The sequence below is a fragment of the Podarcis filfolensis genome (assembly GCF_964270895.1).
Source record: "Podarcis filfolensis genome assembly, chromosome: 9".
NCBI lineage: Eukaryota > Metazoa > Chordata > Lepidosauria > Squamata > Lacertidae > Podarcis > Podarcis filfolensis.
In genome coordinates, this window is record NC_139610.1 from 46,828,997 (window position 1) to 46,850,878 (window position 21,882).

At 39.4% G+C, this 21,882-nt stretch overlaps 2 protein-coding genes across 26 annotated transcripts in view; one reads left to right on the forward strand and one right to left on the reverse strand.

The window, feature by feature from the left end:
- SCLT1 (sodium channel and clathrin linker 1) overlaps positions 1 to 9,495 on the forward strand; it is a 39,845-nt gene extending 30,350 nt beyond the window's left edge. For all 6 annotated transcript variants that reach the window (XM_083571291.1, XM_083571290.1, XM_083571292.1 and 3 more), the window contains 5 exons: positions 241 to 433; positions 1,697 to 1,893; positions 7,249 to 7,327; positions 8,025 to 8,120; positions 9,091 to 9,495. In XM_083571291.1, the coding sequence (XP_083427417.1) occupies positions 241 to 433; positions 1,697 to 1,893; positions 7,249 to 7,327; positions 8,025 to 8,120; positions 9,091 to 9,153 (628 nt within the window). In that variant the 3' untranslated portion in view covers positions 9,154 to 9,495. The remainder of the gene's footprint in view (positions 1 to 240; positions 434 to 1,696; positions 1,894 to 7,248; positions 7,328 to 8,024; positions 8,121 to 9,090) is intronic.
- Positions 9,496 to 10,522: 1,027 nt separating this feature from the next.
- JADE1 (jade family PHD finger 1) overlaps positions 10,523 to 21,882 on the reverse strand; it is a 169,177-nt gene continuing 157,817 nt past the window's right edge. For all 20 annotated transcript variants that reach the window (XM_083571182.1, XM_083571183.1, XM_083571178.1 and 17 more), the window contains 2 exons: positions 20,612 to 20,729; positions 10,523 to 15,093 (listed from right to left, as the gene is read on the reverse strand). In XM_083571182.1, coding sequence (XP_083427308.1) covers positions 14,195 to 15,093; positions 20,612 to 20,729 — 1,017 coding nt within the window. In that variant the 3' untranslated portion in view covers positions 10,523 to 14,194. The remainder of the gene's footprint in view (positions 15,094 to 20,611; positions 20,730 to 21,882) is intronic.

The following is a 21,882-nucleotide window of genomic DNA, read 5'->3' on the forward strand; positions in this document are numbered from 1 at the left end:
AGCAGAGAGGCTCCATACCAAAAAAAATGAAACTTAGTGGGGAATACTTCGCTTTTTAGTTGTCAAGCCTTTTGATCATTCAAATTCCACACTACTGAACATTGTATGTGTTATGCATTCAGCTTTATTAATATATTAATTTCTGTGCATTCATTTAACATATTTGTATCCTACCTTTCCATTCAATAATGGATTACCAAGTATTGTTTGTGAATTTCTCCTCCCTTCCTCGACTTCAAGCTATGAGGAACAGAGAAACAGTGGTCAGGAAATGATTTACAAGTTGCAAAGTATTCTGGAATCCGAAAGAAAGAACTGTGGCTCTGTCAGTGAAGAGCGCCTAAAACTCCAGCAAGAGAACGAGCAGTTTCAAAAAGAAATGGAAGAATTGAGAAAGCTGGCTGTGGAGGCACAACAAGCTGCAAAATTAAAGGTATTTGCGTTTATATGGTATTTTATTTTTGACGTCACATCTTCGAAGATTCAATGAAAGGAGAAATCTGTGTACAAGGAAACAGACAGGGTGTCAAATTTCTCACGACAGCTCTATCGCCATAGTTTAATATTCCTTAACTTTGTATTCTATTCGTCTCCTTCAATTTTTCAAAATATTTTTCAAAATATACTAAAATTACCTTTTGCAATTATAAGAATGTTTCTTATCCACATGTCAACCCAGCTATGTAAGATATGGACACAACTGACTTTTCCATTAATGTTCCAGTGTCTGAAGGCAGTAGTTAGGAGGACTTGATAACTATGTGCCACTTGGTTCTTTTCCCAATCAAGTAATTTTCTTCCAGACAGCAAAAACTTTTTAAAAAATCATACATAATGCAAACAGACTAACATGTTAGTCTTCTTTTATAACGAGAGATATACAGCCTAAATGTCTAGAAAATGCAAAACACAATATAATGCAAGGGGATTTTTGGCCTAAAGCCTATTGACATCACTTTAAAAAAGGGGATAAGGAGCATTTTGTACATGCAACTCTACCAACCTTAATTTTGATATGATTCAGATCCACTACTGCTTATCCCTTTCATTTTCTTCCTACTTCTCTTATATGCTGTGCTTGTAAGAGAAGATTCCTGTTTTTTGTTTCTTATCATCTGCCTCTAATTCCTTAACATTCTCTTCCATTCCGTTCTCTTCCGTTTTCTTTTCTTTGCAGCGAAGTTACACATAAACTTGTCTTCTTCCTTCCATAGTTGGTTATTGCCCTTCAGTTGCTCACTTCGGCACTTTACACGTGGAGTTTGCGTAATAGTTGGCTGAACTAATTAGCTGTTGTTGGATGGAGACTTGGGGACAGCCTCAAGTTTTTGCTCTGATACCTAAAAGATAAATCAGGGCTTCATACAGCATTTTTACTGCAGGGATTCAAGCATTCAGTGATGAAATGAGTAAAGGATGAAAGATCTGCACACCTAGAAACAATTATTACTCATCATGGGTGATCCAAGCGTGACAATCTGCATTCTCTTTTCAATCAAATTAGTTATTCATTCTGAAATGAATTCTTTCAGCTTATATCCACAATTAAAAGTCCAGTAATATTTTGCAGATAGATATAGCCTGATTGTCAGTATGTTCACACAAACAAACAAACAAACTTCAGTCCTTTAGTGAAAAGACAAAAGCTACCGTGAACTAATGTGAGGCTTTAAACTTATTTTACTTTTTTCTATAGATAAGCATAATGGAGAATGAGCATATAATAAAAGAGCATGGGTCTGAAGTTCGTTTGAAAGAGATGGAAGACGTGCATCGAAAGTCTACTGCTGAGCTGAGACGCCTCTTGATAGCTCAACAGAAAGCAACAAACCGGTGGAAGGAGGAAACAAAGAAACTAACAGAAGCTACAGAAACCAGAATAAATAGTTTAAAGTAAGTAATACAATTTTGTTTGGCATTTTTAACAAATGCTGGCAGCTGGGTATGGATCTGCTGGGACCATAATTCAGACAGGAAATGTAGGTGTGATACTGTTCTTGTTTAGATTTTAATTAACATTCCTCTGTTTTGTGATTGTCCAGAAATAATAGCTGCCAACAGAGCAAATCTTCGAGAAGGTAGATGTAAATCTTCCAATAGATAAGCATTGCTGTGGGGAAAACTCTTTCCCCACTGCAGTTCAGAAAGGTTTATTAATGGAGCCTGGTCCTCTGAATCAGCTTAAGATGCAGCAGGATAAACTATAAAATCTATCCTATTCTTGGAAAGTGAGGTTATTGTTCAACCCTGCCCTGCTTCTGGAAGGAAAGAAACCCTGCCTTATCGCCTCTTCTCAACAGTGGCTAGAACATGGCATGTTCTCATTAACTTTTGAAGTGATTCCAAAAATCAACAGTGCTGCTCAAGGAGGTGGTAGAGCAGTGGAAGAGCAATATCAATGCCTCATGCAGTCAAGCTGCAGGAGATGGGTATTAGCACCCAAAGTGGTCACTGAGGTCAGGCAATAGCAACCGAGTCAGTATTTGCTGAATCTGAATAAGTGTTTAGCTGTGAAAACCCCAGATTCTGTTGCAACATGGAGCTCTGATCATTGTATGCAGGTATTTCTAAATCTTCAACTCAAAGGAGGGGGGGAAACATGGTGGTGTGCCCAAAAAAATCAGTAAGCTGTTCATAATAACTTTAATTGGCTTATTTCTGAAACAGTGCCTGTGAGATTCAAAGGTGGCTTAGAAGAAGCTTACTGAATGTTCTTTGTAGTTAGCGCCTCAAACTAGGAAGTCCCATTTGCAGTCAGGACCTGGAAATTGTAGCATAGTCTGATTTAACAAGAAAAGATGCACCTGCACCTTCTCTCCTCCCTAGGCAGTTATTTTTCTCAACTGAATTCCCATACCACAACTCATGGGGAGGTAAGCAGCAGATGCAAGGAGAGTTCTGCACCTATCCTCTTACAGGATGGATTTGGTTATCTTTTGTAATATGGCACTCTGTGAGAGGCCGAAATGTGGTGCCCCCAAATGGATCTTCTTAATTTTGTGCCCCCTCAGCTCATTGCCCTGTGCAGGGGAACCTTCCGCACCACCCTAAATCTGGCACTGCCTCTTACTATTACAGAGCTACATACCACTCTGGCCCTGCCTCTGTCACACCTTCATTAGCTCTAAACTTTTAAGGTAAAGTCATAAGTGTTTGCCAAGCAGTAGCAATAGTGGCTATATGTTATATACTATTTGGTTACTGCATTTGGCATTGTTTTCACAGGTGCATGGAGTGGGGGTAGTTTGGCCAGTAAGGAGCCCCATCTGTACTGTGACCCTGTGGTGCCTATTTGAGATCATTTGGGGTTTCTGTGGGCTCCTATGGCGTAGATATTTGCTTTCATAGTTCCCAGTGGAGGATAAAATTCTAACTAAGATAGCAACTTCATCATTTTTTTTCTCCACCATACCCTGAACTCCACCTGTTTCTTGGACTCCCTTATACTATCATGGCAGTTATACTTACATCATCACTTAAGGTTACATAGGTTTAAAGGATTGAGTAGTAATCCTGTTCTTGTTCAGGATAGGACTGAGAGATTGTGTGTGTGTGTGTGTGTGTGTGTGTGTGTGTGTTAACACGCATGCCAATTTACAACACCCATTCCCAAAGTTTGAGATACTTGAAACAAACAGATAAATCCTACATAAAATACCCATTAAAGTACATAGAGTCATGTGGCCGCAGGCATTAAGGGAAGGTCTTTTAGAATTTCCAGGTTCAGTTTTAACAAGTCTCCAAGGGAGTTCCTTGAAGTGTCTTAAGATCCTCGGATCTCGATAATGCAGATTCAGCGTATGCTAATTGTGCATGCTCCTAATGTTGAAAAGTGACCTCAGTGCCTTTCATTTATTAAAATCCTTTCACCTTACTAAGGAGCCCTATCATGTTGAGAGCCACTCTGGAAGTTAATTGGCTGAAAAGCAGGCTATAAAAATCAGGAATAAATGAAAATGGGTCACTTAAATTGTTTGTGTTGCTCTTCAAAAATTCCCCAGTATCTTCAGTGGCATTATTTCTATCATAATGACCTGTAATCCTACAGTCCATTTTGCTCATTACTGCAGTTACAAACTGTACTGTGAAATCACAGAGGAGTTTGGGGTCGTGGTGGTATGAGCCAACCTATTATTAATCGTAATAACATTATCACCAGCATTTCTATACTATCCTTCCTCTCTCAAAATCAAGTAAGAATAGCTGTTAATCTTACACTTTAGTTATAAACATTTCTTCAGCTGGGGAAATGTAATTCCTATTGAATCCACTGAGACTTAGGTGTTTGAGGCTAGGCACAGACTAACAGGTTAAGGCCAGGATGCCAGTCACTTTGTGCACACTGGAGTGCCTGCAGTTTCTTCCTCTGACAGGAGCTCATTGTACCACATCAGATGTTTCCCTGCAGGATTCTCCAACTTCTCAGAGTAGTATTTCAGGCAGTGAATGATGCAGCATGGGAGAGGGGGCAGAGAAAAGCTTCCTGTGCAGCTGTTTGGATCCCTTTAAATTAACACTATTTTGAATAAATCAGTTTTGAGTTTCATAGGCGTTCTTTCTGAATCATGGTTGTATCTTTGTATCTTTAAGCTTTTGGTTGTAAAGCTTTCTCATGATTTCCAAGACTGATCCTTCTGGGATAGTATAGTTGTTCATTATTAGGTATTAGCTAGAGCAGTGTTCTTTTGACATACCATCTAGTCTATTAAATAAATTACATCATATTTAGGGACCTTTGAGTCCCCCACCCCTTCATTTCTACCACGTTATTTTTGGCTGGAATTCTGTAATACTTGGCAGCCATAACTGTTTATTTTAAGATATTGATTAAAAATGTTAACAGGATGAGAAACAGCTGCAGGTACTGGAAGTCTACAAAATATATAATTACTAAGAATAACTGAAGCATATTACGGCATAAGTCAACAGAAAAACATCTGGAATGTGCTGTATGTGTCACATGAGAATTTTGCATTAAACACTTCCCACAGCTGGCAGATTTATTATCTTTTCTGCTCTACTACTAAACAGCTCACCTTTGTTTTCCACACATAAGCCTTTGTGGTAGACACTTGAGCAGTTTTCTGCAAACTTCATTTACCAATTTTAATGAGGCAAATTCTCTGGAATATGTAGGAACAATTGGGACTGATTATCGCTCTGATAGTTTTATACTATGTCACCTTTCTGGTGGGAGGACGACGACTGCTTCTCACTATTTTAGTATTTTAGAATTACCAAACGCAAAAGGGTAGCCATGTTAAAGGTAAAGGTACCCCTGACCGTTAGGTCCAGTCGCGAACATCTCTGGGGTTGCGCACTCATCTTGCTCTATAGGCCAAGAGAGCCGGCGTTTGTCCACAGACAGCTTTCGGGTCATGTGGCCAGCATGAAAAAGCCGCTTCTGGCGAACCACAGCAGCGCACGGAAACACCATTTACCTTCCCGGAGTGGTACCTATTTATCTACTTGCATTTGATGTGCTTTCGAACTGCTAGGTGGGCAGGAGCTGGGACTGAACAACGGGAGCTCACCCCATCATGGAGATTTGAACCACCGACCTTCCCATTGGCAAGCCCTAGGCTCAGTGGTTTAGACCACAGTGCCACCCGCATCTAACAAATGTATCGTGGCATAGGGTTTTGTGTGCAAGAGTTCAATTGTTAGGTACATGAAGTGTTATTTGACATATATACAGATGGTTATAAGGTGGGGATGTTGTTGTAGAGTGTGGTTAGGAAACTGAGCAATCAATGCAAATGATAGGTGTCCATTTACTGGGGAAATAGTAATGCAAAAGTGTTTAGTGCAAAACAGCATTTAGTGAAAAGGATTGTTTCAGTCCGGTTGTGTGTGGTGAACTGTCAATTGTTGATTAATTGGCAAAGAAGATAAAGCATAGAAGGTGTGAAGATGAACAAGCTTTTGGTAACATGACTGCTGTTTGTTGCAGAAGCTTGTATGTGTACAGGGTGCCTCAGTTTTTGAGCCACTGGAAGATGAGTAGTGGACTATAGTTTCCTCATAGTACTTCAGATAATACAGACAACAATGCTGTGAGAGTCCTGGAGCCCAAGACAGTGTGGTTTCTAGGATTCCCCCGTTTGTGGATCTTGGAAACAAATAGAAAATAACACATGAGGTGTGCCTGCGTAGATTTTTCCTGCACTCCTATAACACATTGTTCCTTTCAGTATTCCGTGAGTGTGAAAAATGCATTGTTCATCAAAAGCTGCACATCCTCCCGTTTGTAGGGCAATTGAAACCCTGGGTCAGACAAACCAGCATTTGGGACAAGATCCATTGCAGGAGAAGGGCTTGGGGTGCCTCATTCTCAAGCTTGCAAGCCTGTTCACAGAGATAGGGTGTTCTATTTCTACAAGCTTCTTTAATCAATTTGAGGTAGTAGGCAGGACTTTTGGCATTTGCTCAGTGGTACAAGATGCCAGGGCCAGAGGTAAAGATTTCCTGTACACAGTGTGAATCTTCTTGCAGGAGCTACTTTGCTCAATACGAAGAATAAGACAAACAACCATAGCTAGTAATGAAAATTAAAATGCCTCCAAACTAGCTGTACAACAAAAACTGAGTTGCTACTCAGACTTTGATGAGAAGAAAACTGAGTGGGAAGGCATGTGCACTCTCTAGAACCTTGCACAGTCAACAGACATCTTCCTTGAGTTTAGTGGACTGTTTGCTCCCATTTTTTAGCTCTGGAAGGTACAGCTTTACCCAGGATCCCCTGTGTCCCTGTAGGGAGACCATGACATAAGTGGTATCTAGGTTAATACTTGATGGACACCGTCCACAGGATTATATTGCTTATTTTATCACATTAAGGAGGGATGTGGCATTCCAGCCGTTGGATTCCAATACCCATTAGCCCACCCAGCATGGCCAGTGGTCAGGGATGATTAGAGCTATAGTCCAACACCTGGAAATCCACAAGTCCCTTGTCCTTAATGAAAAGTTTTTATTTTTGTGAATGAATGACATTTTAGATTTTTGTTAAAAGTAAGGTTTCAGAATTGTTGTTGTTTTGCTCTTCGTTGTGAATCTGTCCTATCACAGTACTGTCACAGTACTAAAAATGGCCATTATTGGTATCTTAAAGTACTATCCTTTTCCTACTTCATTGGAAAGAAGGAATTTGAAAGATATATGATTGTCCCATATACCTCTGGAAATGAGTTAGGTCAACATATATGTTGATTTTCATTAATGAGTTTCTTTGATCTTGTTTCATAGAAGTGAGCTGAGCCGTCAAAAAATTTACACCCAGGAGGTACTTTGTCAGCTGGAAAGAACAAATGAAAAGGTTATTGAGGTAAGAGAATGATCCTCATCCAAATGCTGTGCTTTAACTAGATGTACATCTTGTATAACTTGAACTCTCTTGGTACACATCATTTGTTTGCTTAGAGTAGTTTTCAGCTGGAAAACTCTGTCCTATTTGTGATCATACACACTGGGGAAAATGCTAGAAACATTTATTTTACTATTATTAAAACATACAGCTTCGTTCATAGCTAATTTTGCACTGTTAATTTTTTTACTAGGTAATGGTTCCTTTCTGTGATCTTTAGCTTGTCATTTTTTTCTGCAATGGCTAGTTCAATTTTTGTAACAACTAAAAAAATTCTGTCACAATTAGCCCTCCTAAGTACTGATCTTCATAGTTCTGCCTCTCTGGACAGCCTATCATCTGTCCTTAATTTCCTTTGAAGGCCAACTGATTGAAGCATCTCAGGAGTCCAGCACCACCCCTTCCCTGTTGAAATTTGTACTTGTAACTTCCTTAAAATTGTTTTTTATATAAGAGTTGCGTCATGAGATTCCGAAGACTGGAAATCCCTGTCAAGGTTAGACACAATGCATAGGAGCAACCTGCCTTGTTTGCCTTTGTTAGTCGGTTCCTGGCTTTGCCATTCACCAAGTTTCTCTTCCTTAAACCTTGTTTCCTGAAATATGTATGATCTGATAACAGAAACTTAAATTTGTAATGAGGTATTTCATTTATACAGAATGAAAAATTAATGATGGAACATCAAGAGAAAGTCAACAGACTTCAAAGGCGACTAAGCCAGGCAGAAGAGAGGGCAACCACAGCATCTCAACAGGTATCTAGAAATAAATCAGATCAGCACCCTTATTACAGCTGCATAACCAAAAATCTTTAATCATAATAATTTTATTATTTATATGCCACCCATCTGACTGGTTTGCCCCAGCCACTGTGGGCAGTTCTCAACAAAATATTTAAAACACAATAAAATATCAACCATTAAAAACTTCCCTATACAGGGCTGCCTTCAGATGTCTTCTAAAAGTCAGATAGTTGTTTATCTCCTTGACATCTGATGGGTAGATGTTCCTCAGGGCGGGCACCACTACCGAAAAGGCTCTTTGCCTGGTTCCCTGTAACTTTACTTCTCACAGTGAGGGAACCGCCCGCGGGCCCTCGGAGCTGGACCTCAGTGTCTGGGCTGAACGATGGGGGTGGAGATGCTCCTTCAGGTATAATGGGCCGAGGCAGCTTAGGGTTTTAGAGGTCAGCACCAACACTTTGAACTGGGCAGCCTTCAAACTGGATCATTTAATGAAGAGCTGAATCAGAGTCTTAACCAAATTAGTGTTTCAGTTTTCTCTGTTGGGATGAAAGTCAAAACATCTCCATGGAAGAAAGTTCAGCTGTACGTGGGGACAGGATGGGAAGTTATTGGTTTGTTCTTATTTGTATTATGCATTTTGTGCTTTTCTCTTTTATGTGGTGATTTTTATCCCAAGATCTATGAAGTGTGGTATGCAACTCTTAAAATTGGTAACTCTGCAATTCCTCTATGTATTCATAATGAAGGTGGCTTTCACTCAATAAACTATTCAGAAAAAAACTTAGGAATCATTTGAATATATATATATATATATATATATATATATACACACACACACACACACACCTTAAGTATATTGTAGAAGCAGAATAAAATAATTCCCTCACTTTATCTGTACTTCAGCTTGCATTATAATCCAATTAGTTTAAAGATTCCTACTGAAGAAACAAATTATTGTTTTGTTTTGTTTTAATTACAGCTCAGTGCAATTACAATGCAGAGGAAAAAGGCTGCCTCCTTGATAGAGTTGGAAAATACTTGAAAGTAATATATTGTTCTTCCATGCAACATGTAAGTTGAGGCTGCTGAAGAGCAGCATTAGGACATATCATGCACAGAGTGACTTCTATAAAAATATGCATCACTGTTACCCGAGAAGAGAATCACTGTGGCTTCTTCACGATAAACATTAAGCGGGTAACTGCAAATACATATTGAAGTGAATTAAAGCTAGATGGAAAGGTGGATTCCCTTATATAACATGTTTTGTTTTATGGTAGAAAACTTTGCCACAAAGTTTGAAATACACAATTGCTGAATTTTAAGGTTTTTTACAACTGACAGTACCTAATGTTGTGTTAATAAACTCAGCATTTTAAAACTATTTTTTCCCATGTAAGGTGTTGAATTTGAAAACAAATTGGCCTTTGTAAAATTGCTATTTTATTTATTTTTTTACTTTATTTATTCCTTAGATGTTAATTGACACCAGTAAGACTACTCTTTTCTGGTTCCCCAAATTCTTGTGGATATACAAACAGTTCCTATTGCAGATGAATACTTCAAAGTTGTTATTTACAGGATTCAGAATACTATTGCATTTCCATGTTGTATAATGTAGGAACTACCAAAGAATCAAAAGGGCTTTTAGCATTATGGCTTGAGACATCTGTTTCCAATGCACACACATCTGAGTAACTTGGCTGGGAATTAGCCTTTCAGAAATGAGTGAATGGGAAGGAATTTAGCATCATGACAGGGAAACTTTGGCCTTCTGCAACCCTGGGTTCTATTTCTGCTGGAGTGCAGGCTGTTATCTGGTAGAACTGCCTCAGAAAACTGGCACCTTAGCCAAATTGGCAAGAGCTTGCAAGTGCAGCACAAGACTTTGGGTCTATATAGTGGAGTACCATGGTGGGTACTTACAGGAGGGGGAAATAATGGTTAAATTTCACAATTTCATTGAGAAAGAAAGCTTCTTACAATACAATAATAGGGGAGAGATTGCCTTGTAAAATGTATGGAGTAAGCATGAGTCACTGAAGTGAGAGTAGGAAGGAATGTGAGACAAGAGAGCAAAGAGGTGGCAGCGAGCCAAGGCCAGCTTCACTGAGATGGGTTGGAGAAAAAAGAACTGTAGGAAGACTGCAATGGGCTGAAAGACAAGGAATGAGATGAGTTATTGTTCATCCTTAGTCTACTGAGATGAACAGAGAAGGGGGAATCCTCAGTATAAGATTAGATCCAAGAGCAAAGAGAAAATCCAGACTCCTAGCATTTCCACCAAGTAGGGATGGAAAGTGATGGGCCACCTTGGCACCAGTTGCAAGAGTAAGTCTAGCCGAAAAGCTTTTCTGCTTCTGGAATCTTGTGGAAGTAGCAGCATCGATGTCAAATCATAACACTTGACGTGTATTGCAAAATGTACAGCATTTATTCACATACAGACAAAGGCACAATTCTACTAAATATTTTAACAAAAAAATACAGCCATCTTCAACTAGGTCTTTATAAATACTTCAAAAAGGGAGGAAAATAAATACAGGATTGGGCCATGTAATATAAAATAGTCATCTCTACATATACTTTATTTCTGATTCTATCTTTTTTTGTCATCATGCACCTGTTTTCAAATTTGAGCAAAATGGACACCAAAGCTAGGCACATAGTGAAAAATCCTCTGTACAGGGTTTTACAAATGTAGCAATGAAAGTTTTTTAAAGTTTTTTTAAATAATATTTGTACACATGAGACATGTATAACGTTCCATTCATTTAGGGAGAGTGTGTGTGTGTCCATCCCCAAAACCTAACAGATAGCATTCCAGGTCATTACAGAAGGGTTTATTAAGCCTACATTTCAATGTAGTACACCAATCAAAATCAAGAAATGTCTTGGGCATTCTGCATAAAGAAAAAGGTGAAACCTAACAAGAAATAACGGCTGTTTCCATATTAACAAAATGAATGCAGTAGTAGGTAAGGATTACTGCTTTATTTTATTTTTATTTTACTGAGTGCTTAGAGTAGCATGGAACTTGTACAGTTGGTCATACTGATGTTTTCCCATATTTCTGCAGCTATGGGGGAAAGCACAATTTATTTTTCTCTTTTGTTTTTCTTAATTTTTGGTTCAGCATTATTCAAAATCAGAAAGCTTATTAACCTAAACATGGTGGGGAGCAAAACAGGTAAGGCATTGTTCTGCACAAATGCTATCATTCCTAATAGTGCAAATGTTATGATATTTCTTTCAAAATAAGTCATAACATTGAATAATGTTTACTTATAATCAAATTTATTTTATTCCTTCTATGGCTTGATGAACAACAACACCCTTACAGGGCAGGCTAACTGATAATATTTCACTCAACCCTCACCCAAAACACTTACTGTATTGAAAAGTAAATTAATCACGTCCCTCTTTTCCCATATTTTAACAAGAACATGTCTGCTTTTAAAGCAGCAAACCTGGTCAACATACCTATAAGATATGAGTAGTTTAATCAGAAGCAATAAAGCCTTATAAAACTACATCTTTCATATCACTATTTTTTCATTTCCAGTATCCTAATCTGTTGTCACTATCTTGATCATGTTAAAAATCAAGGCCTCAGTGTCTTAATCTTATTCTGATCCAAAGCTAGGCATGGAGTACACTGAGAATAGAGGTGTACAGGAGGGACTTGTTCTATTTACTTCACTTCTGGAGAATTCCTCTGGTTAAGCACTTGCAACAGCCCCTACCTGTGTGAAGTTCTATGCATGCGCTAAAACTCCAGCGTGCAAACAGCAGCTGGCTCTTACATTAAGGCTCCCTTCAGATGCGCCTCCAAACATGTTTGTAAAATCATGTACAAACCACAAAGTTGCACATTTCCCTTCCCTCCCACACATGGATCCCCTTTCAGCTACCTGTTTAAGCACAAACCAGTTTGCTTTAACATCTGAAATATGCCCTCCAAACTAGATTTGGAAGCCCCACTTGCAAGTGTGGTTTCTGATTCTAGTACAAGCAATATTGTAAATATGGGCAGTGCCAAACAAGAAACTGAGAGGAGCCAAGAGTAAATGGAGATGATGTAAGCCCACAACTAATTTCTAAATCTTAAAGAGTTTATTTGTTTTAGTTTATTTTAGGATTATGACCTCTGTTCCAGAAGCAAATAGGAATGATTTCTGAGGGCTGGTTCCCAAAATACATCATGCAAACTCCTACTAAATATATCTGATTCACAGGTACACACATTACATTTTTCCAAGTGGAGAAGGCCAGGGCTGCTTGCATGTAAGGAACATGTACTGTGTCAACCTCCCCAAGCAGTTTTTTGATCATTCAGTGACTTGCATAGCAAGATGGAACAGCAGCAATCCAGTTCTGTTGAAACCCCTGGAAGACTCAAGTCAAATTGCAAGGCTTCAACATTTCTTTCATAGTTGTAAACCCACTTCTTGCAAGTGAAGTAGCTAAATACCGCTGCTGATGGACTGGGGGGAGGGCTGTCCATTTTTATTTTTTAAAAAACACCTACAGCTGCTTAAACTTTCTTATAACTAGGTTATGTCTGATTTTACATCAAAGTTCAGTCCCCAAAGTTACTGCAGCCTAAAACTACGTTATGTGTATTATAGATGCACTTGCGATAGAGACACACACTCTATGGGTGCAAAAAAAAAGAAAAAAGACTCTGAACGATCTGTTCATCTTATTGCTGATGGCTTACTCTCATTAGTTATTGCAATTCTTAAAATGATGTAATCAGAACACAAGCCCCTCCATGGTCAAATCTAATCCTTATCATAAAATCATGATGTTAAATTGGCTTGAATGTAAAGCGCTACTCACATCTTATTGCCTTTCCATTGTATTCAAAATATATATATATTTATTACATCCTTCTCTTTTTATTTAAAGTAACCCTTGTGTGTCAGAAAATTGCATATCCCAACACATACCATTAGTGCACATTGGGAAAGGCTGCTGACTAGTGCCTTTAGAAACATGGGCATATCTTCATAGCAAATTTTCAGCCTGTTTACCTGTCATGGCTTCTCCCCAAAAACCTGGGAATTGTGTGATGAGATGCTGAGAATGAGTTATTGAAAAATCTGTTGCCCATCAGAGAGTTATAATTCTCAGGGTGGGGTGGGGAGCAGACAAGGAAGGAAGGGAACCATGACAGCAAAAACTATATACTATTTGCAGTGTAGACGCACTGAGTCTTTCCCACTTGAATTGTCATCATATTTCGGATGGGCAGTGCCAGCAGAATATAGCAGGCTACAAATCTGCCTTCCTTCTCAACAAGATAAAAAGTACTTTAAGACATATTCTCCAAATTTGAGGAGCTGAGTAGTTTTTATACTCTTAGTCTGAGTTCCTTCAGAACAGCACTGTGCTGCTACTGTTTTCACAATTGGTCAGCTTGGTTCTATCCCTTCAGGTATCTTAGTAGTCATGGTAAATTCTTCTTACCTGCTTGATGGGCTTTTGTGAAAACTCTTCCGGGGTTCGTAAAGCTGCCAAAAAACCCACCACCACCCTGAATTCTAAAACAACAAAAATTGCAGACTACTAGGGCTTAGTCCTAGCACAGCATCACGAAAGTGACAATTTAGAGTGGACGATGCGGTGCAGGGTGATTATAACCACCATTGTAAATTATCCTTGTGTACTAACAGCTTGTGCTTTTCAGAGACAGAGGAAAATCCTCAGTGCTATCCACCTAAATCGGTTTCCCCATCCAAATCTACCCCCCATTTATTTCATCTTTTAATTTGTATTCATCTTATTGAGCAACTGGCATAGCAAGGTCATCTTCTCAGGTGATTTCTTCAGGAAAGTTGCAAATAAAGAAGGTTGTAATCTCACCGACATGACGGGTGGAGGACAAACTCTTAGTCAAGTGCACGTAAACATATTTCTACAGCCCGGAAAAAACAGGCTCACTGTTGGCTTATATTGTAGCCATGTGTAAGGACCCCCCCCCCTCCTTGTCACACCAATAAATAATGCAGAGTGGATAATTTTTCCAGGCTGGGGCTTCACTGACTCCAGTGCTGCTATTGTGTCTCACTCTCTAGTCAGGAGGCAAGGATGCTTCTCCTAATGATGTCTGTCCTCCTAGGAATAGTGCTATTTGAACTGAGCCTTTGTTGCCTGCATTTCTTCTCAGCCATCTCAGTTTCTGAATCGCTCATCTCAGCATCAGGGGCGTACCCGTCATTCTCGCTGTCCACCTTTAGGTTGCTTTTGGCCCTATCTTTAGGGGAAACTCGACCCAGGCCCGAGTAAGGATAGTTAGAGTTTTGGCGGCACATCTCTTCTTGCCCTTCTCCCTGCTGTTGTCTTTCTCCTTTCTTTGGAATTCGAAATCCTCCCCAGTTTTTCACAGGGCTTCTGGGTGTCGTAGGCACTTTAACCGGAGTTGGATTATAGTTTATTTTGAAAAAAGATCCATTGCATTTAGGCACTATATCCCTCCGGGTTCCGGGCGCTGACCTGCCACTCGGGTGGTTCACAGCCCTTTTGTTTTCTAACTGCCTCTGAGACAGTTCGTTGGATCTCAAGGGTTTGTGGTTGTGTTTAGAAGGTTTCTCCTTCAGTCCTACCTTCATCACATCACAATGGGAATGATTGTCTCTTCTCTTCCTGTGGTCTGCTATAACAACTCCATTCTTCTGTTGTGCTGATCCAATTTGTGCTTCTGCAAAGGTCTTTTCAAAACTGAAAAAGCTACTGGGAGTTGCAAAGCCTTCCCTTTGGCTGGGCTGCTTGAGTAAAGATTTGTCATCGTGCCCAGAGCTCCTCCTCATCCGCTCTCTCTTCTGTGTTTTTTTCAAAGAGTGACTCAATGACATGCCCATTTGCTTTCTGAAGAAAGCTGAGTGCCATTTCAAATCCTCTATCTGAGGTGCATCTGGGCCCAGCGGTGTACTGTTGAAGAGCATTATATTTTCCATAGAGGAGGAGGAAGGCATGCCTGGAAAGACAAAAACAAATGGGTTAATGTTTATCTGAAGCAGCTTTCAAGCATTTTTGATTGTCAGTCAATTGCTTGACATTTACTTCTCCAGATCCCAACTCAGGGAAACTATTCAGCTTAGCCAGATAAGATATAATCAGGCATGTTGGGATACGCTACTCTCAGCCATCCTAACGAAAAATCATAAGAAATTTTGGAAGGCTGTAGCAGACTCCCCACAGACACAGGATGATTCGCTGACATTGATTCCATCTTTGTCATGGGTAGAGCATTTCAAGACAGTTTTCTTTGATGACTCTATTCCACCTGACAGTCAGGTCCATGCCATTTTTACTTTCACAGATGAGTGGCCCCCTGTCTCTATTACCGAAGTTACAAGTTTAATTGATCAGATGAAAGCAGGAAAGGCTGCCGGCCCTGATGCTATTCCATCTGAACTGATCAAAGCCAAGTCAGAGTGGTGGGCTCCGATACTAGCGGATCTATTCACTGTGATAGATAGATCTGGTATCATGCCTAACTCATGGCAGCAATCTAGAATTATCCCAATCTTTAAAAAGGGTGACAAAAAGCTGCCACCCAACTATCGGCCAATAAGTCTATTGTCAGACATCGGGAAATTGTACACTAAACATCTGCTAAATAAACTAACTACTTGGCTTGATGAAAATAATATCATAGGTCTGGAGCAGGCAGGGTTTAGGCAAGGGAAATCCACTTTACACAACTGCATGGTGTTATCTCACTTAGCCGCTACGTACACACAGCTTCATAAAGAATGTCTTTATGTGGCCTTCCTAGATAACAAGGCTGCTTTTGACACTGTTGACGGGGCTGTTATGGACCAAATTGGAGACAATGGGCCTAGAACCTAGATTACTATACTTGATCAAAAAGCTTTATACAAAGAACACCTGTCGTATAAGAACACCACCAGGGAATGTAATGACAGATCCCGTCATTATAAACCGAGGAGTAAAGCAGGGCTCCCTCTTTTTTCAGTCTTTTTCTTAACGACCTTACTTCATCATTAAAACAAGTAGATGCCCATAGCCCAAAACTCAACGCATCAAGCATTCCCATCCTCCTATACGCAGATGACATGATTTTGCTTTCACGGACAAGAATTGGCCTAAGACTATTGTTAAATTCCTGTATTGACCATCTGTCCAGAGTGAAACTGTGCATGAACTTTGATAAAAGCAAAATAATGGTTTTTGGGAATTCACACAAGAGCTATAGCTGGGTATTTGGTGGAAAAACCATCCAGTAGGTATTTGAATTTAACTATCTGGGAATTACATTCCATCATAGGCTTCTATGGTCCTTGCATCATGCACCGCGGTGAATGCCAGTAAGATGTCTATGCAGGCCATAATGCGGTTTTTCATAACGAGGTAATTCACATATCCCCTCTGCCCTCAAGGTCTTCAACGCCAAAATTATAGCTCGATTGCTCTATGGAATCCTAGTTTGGCTGCCAGGGTTTACCCAGCTGGTAGAACAAGTGCAGGCAGCTTTCCTTTTTAAGATTTTTGCTATCACACGTTGTGTACCCTATTCAGCCTTGTGTCTAGAGGGAGGGCAACACAAGATAGAGACCGTTGCCTGGGCAAGATTTCTTCTATGTTGGTTAAACATCTACCTCACATTAGACAAAGATTATCTCCTTAGCGAAGTCTTGTCAGACCCCTTTCTTTCCCCAGGGCTACAACAGTTTAACATAAAGGTACAGCAACTTGGACTGTCAATGGAACTTTTGCAATCGATACACCCATCATCTGTCAAGGCTATAATAAAAACTAGGTTGTGGGAGATTGAACACCAGGAACTAACAGCAGCAGCAGAGAAAACTTGTTCCCCTCTTTACTTTCAACTTTCTTGGGCATATGAAATTAATCACAATTATCTTGAATTTCTGCTTATCCCTCAAGAAAGAAGGGCATTTTTGCTGTCCAGGTTTAATTCAAATCCATCAAATCTCCTTTGGGGGAGGTTCTTGGGAGTGGTGGAAGGAGAAAGAATTTGCCCATGTGAAGACCACGTGCTGGAAACTCTTACTCATATGGTTCTTAAATGTAAACTATATGCTGATCTCCGCCAGCAGTTTCTAGATCAACTCTGCATCCCCAAATGGAAACTAGAGTTGGAGGTCATACATTTTCTATTACTGGGGAACGATCAGGAGCTCACCAAGTTAGTGGCTAAGTATCTTTATTTGGTTTTTTTGTTGCAGAAACACATTGCAGGTGTCTGATCTCCCTGGAGACCTAGAAATGTAACGTTAGACTGTTTTGCCTCTTTTCATTTGACAAATGTTCTGTGACATTGGGGAGGTGGTAATTCTGTATTGATTTCCTATGGATGTTTGTATGTGATGCCAATAAAAGGTTTGATGATGATAATTTTTGAGCTTCTTAGCCAAGAATGTCCTTTAGGTAGATCCAGACTTAAGTAATGTGCTCGGTTGCCAGTGAAATCAATGGGCCTTTAAGTCATGACTAAAGTGTCACAATTATTTCAATAGTACTTAGGTTAAATTTGCTAGTCTTGATCCAACTTGCTGTCTCTACTTTTTCCATGTTTTTTTAAAAGGGTTTTTTTCTAAACAGCCAAAACATGGAGTACCAGTTTCACAACACTGAACATGTGGCAGTAAGCTATCTGTGTCAAACATTTTTTTTTAATTAATGGCAAGATTTTAATAGGGCTTTACTGCTCTGAAAAAACCCACTTCTTCCTGATTAAATACATGTCCCTTTATATCAGAGGCTGACTTCTCTATTTCTGCTTAGTTACATGGGGCAATAATTGTAGAGTTTTAATAAATATCACTAGAATAACTAAAAATTAAGGCAAGATGTTGCTTGCATTTGTGTGGATATATAGTGTGTCAGAATATTGGCGAGAGTCAAACAGGAACAAATAAGCAGTACTGGAATAGACAGTAATATTTTTATACTTGTCCCAGGAGACCAGATTCAGTGAAAGGTAGGTGTACTTAGATCATATTTAAATCAAAGATGCATCACTAGTGTGGTTACTTGAATGTAACTTCCACTGAAATAAACTGGATTTCTGAGGGTCATAGCCCTATCAGCATTTCATTGATTTCAGTTGGGTAGGGATAACATTGTGCTTAACCCTCCCACTGAAATCTACAGGACATTCCAGTGCTGAACTCCCAAATAGACTATGTTCATCACATGGAAGTTCCAGTGAAATCAATAGGACACTTTGCATGTTTGGAAACAAATTAATACTGAAATGTCCAAATCTGTGAGTACACTTTGCTAAATCTCAAATTTTGTATGTTCATTGGTTGTTTAATTAGGTAACATAAGCATAGGGAACTACAAACATCAGAGTTTGATCTCATTTTGCTTTGTCCCCAGATTTTAACAAAAACACACTTGCCCTGAGAATAGGTGCTTTAAAGCTTACAGTTCACCAAAGTGAACACATCCCCGTTAGCCAGAGGTGGCAACCCAACAGAGGCCCAGCTTTGTTGCCTGCCTTAGGAATGCAAGAACAAGGGGACTTGGGAAGGAATTTGTCAAGCCACAACAGAAAATGAAGTGGCAAACTGGCCACTTCATTATGTTACTGTACTTGCTGCACTAGCAGCTAGATCATATTGCACCAAACCAGAAAACTCCTCAGGGTTGGGTTATGTTAGCAGCCATGTTAGCATAACTTCACGAAACATTAAGCCAGGGTTGCATGGATGTTGCAATAATCCTACAGATTGAAAACACCGACATCCAATGCTTTAACACTGGATTTTAAGGCGGCTAAACTGGTGCTGCTGATTAATGATTGAAATGGGAAGGTCATTCAGCTTCAGCAGTTTCTTGCTCAGTGGGTACTAGCGTCTTTGAAGAATATATAGTTACAAGTCAGCTAACTATTTCTTTTGGGTTCATGCTTTTAAAGCACTTTCTGACTGGCAAGCCACATTAAAGAAAGGTCGTTGTTCCACTTAGTTTCTGACTGTCTCCAAAGCTATTTGCTTGTCAGAGTAAGACACTTAGGTTTAAAGAATGTGATAAAAAGGCAGACTTTTCTAGCTCAATTCATTTATAACATAATAGACTCATGGAGCTCTGTTCTCCTGGCAGTATTTTCCTCCTTGAACATTTGATAAATTTCAATTGTGGTTGAAGAGAGTCAAGTTGTCGACCATTTGTAAAAGAAAGTTAAGTGTAGCAACTAGGATGCATTGTTCATCTTATGACATTCATGCCCCTGATGTTATAAAGAAGGAATAAAAATATGTTCCATATGAATACAAGCAGGGAGAACGATACTCCTGGTTTCATAATCCAGACCAGAAAGTAAATCTATTGCACATAACGGAACAGCAAAAATATATATTTTGTCAAAACAATACTGATTTTAATTAAAATTAATAATCAGTTTTGCACAATGAGATAATTTAGAATTTGGAACATTGCCTTCATTGTCAGCTGTGGGTAGGAGAACATAAGGGCTTATGTAACCCTTTTCTCATGCTCCCCTGCATCTTAGTTGCAAACCATCAACAAAAAAACGTAAACATGTAAATGAAAAACACTGAATAGACCACTAAACCCACTGCACAAAAATGGAGTCAGTTTTCAAAGTAAGACAACATAAACAAGTATTAACTGTGCTTAAATTTTGTCTGTGGGGTGCTAATATACCATTGAAATTGCCACTCAATTTCCATACAAGGGAAAATATGCTGTTAATAAATTGCTAGATTATTATAGATAGGAACAAAATCTAAATTGTTCATATGTACCCAGGTTAAGTGATTATGAATAATCCAATTTAGATGTAGGGCAAGCAGACATAAGAATTTTAATTAAGAAGCTGTAAAGAAAAGGAAATTTTGAGGAGTAGGATCTAAGGAAACCTACATAGTGGCAGCTAAATAATGTTGGAGGAAAATAACTGCCAGGTAGGATTCAGACTTGCACAAATATAAACATAAATAGCAAGTGATTTTATAGTTATAAAAAAAACAACTTTTGAGTGGGACCTGTATACACTTCACTGATTGAATACTATGTTGAGAGGGTGAAGTACAGGTTGGTGAGGGTGAAGTACAGGTTGGTGGGTGAGGAGTTATGAAACTGAATGCATCTGAAATGTAAAAACTGAAAGAGCAAACCTATTCAAGTTTGAGGAGGGAAAGCAGATAATCTCCCATCTCAAAATATAAAAAGAGCAAGCAAGTGGCAAGACACATACAGAGGCCTACTAGCAATGGTTTTTAATAGCTATCTACTATAGCAATCCACAAGTCCCTCAGTAAGTCAAAGAAATTATCAGAGTCTTTCAAATATTTAACATGTGGTTGGTGGTTTTTTCTCAGTGTGCAGGGTGCAAAGAGGGTTATAGAGAAATGCAAGCCAATACATTTCATTACAGTGCACAAAAACATTACAGCAATAATTTTCATTCCAGACCAGTATGCCAACACATTTGCCATGCCATACTCCAGCACAAAAAGAGAAACGGAACTCACCTGAAGCTCTTTCATGCTCCACAAGATTTGTATAGAGATTGAATATCTGTTCCTGGACTTTGCAAACAGATCTTTTAATTTTTTCCCGTCGGGTCACCATATATGTAAGGTTTCGTACCTAAAAACACAATATGTAATATTATGTAGATTCATGTAAGAGAACCATATTTTGAAGTTGATATTTGAATTTTAAAAACCTCCTAAAAAGGAGCTTTTCCAAGCTAGAAAACATTTTGCAACCCAATCTGGCATGTGTACTGGGTTACTAGTGCTGAAGGAGAGGTATGTTACACCAGCAAAGAGGACCCCTTTTCTTTATTCCTACAGTGGTACCTCTGGATGCAAACAGGATCCGTTCCGGAGCCCCGTTTGCATCCTGAAGCGAACACAACCCGTGTCTGCGCGGGTCACGGTTCGCTGCTTCTGCGCATGCCATCATTTTGAGCGTCTGCGCATGCGTGAGTGGCGAAACCCGGAAATAACACGTTCCATTACTTCCGGGTCGCCGCAGAGCGCAACTCAAAAACGCTCAACCTGAAGCAACATTAACCTAAGGTATGACTGTAGTTCCCACATTAAGAACCTATGAAGAGGTCCTCCTCCAAGGGTCTTCTGATGGTTCCCTCACTGCGAAAAGTTACAGGGAAACAGGCAGAGGGCCTTCTTGGTAGTGGCGCCCACCCTGTGGAATTGCCCTCCCTTCAGATGTCAAGGAGATAAAGAACTACATAATTTTTAGAGACACCTGAAGGCAGTCCTGTTTAGGGAAGTTTTTAATGTTTGCTATTTTATTCTGTTTCAATATATGCTGTAGGCCACCCAGAGTGGCTGGGGAAACCCAGCCAGATGAGAAGGGTATAAATAATAAAAATATTATGATAAGTACTTTCTTTTGTCTGTCCTTTTGTATTCTAACATTTGGCTTCATTGAATGTCCCTGAGTTCTAGTAGTATGAGAAGGGGAGGGGGACATCTTCTTTACCACATTTTACACACCATGCATATTTTTATACACCTCTATCATGTCATCTCTAAACTAAGAAGCCTCAAATGTTGTAACTTTACCTCCTAGTGGAGATGCTCCAGCACCCTCCTCTGCACTTTGGGTTGCTCTGTTCTAACTTTACAAGCCCTTATTGAGGTGAGACAACCAAAACTGTACACAATATTCCATTGCACTACAGATTTATATAATGACATATTGGTGATTTTATTTTAAATTTCTTTCCTAATGATCACAAACATGGAATTTGCCTTTTTCCACTGCTCCT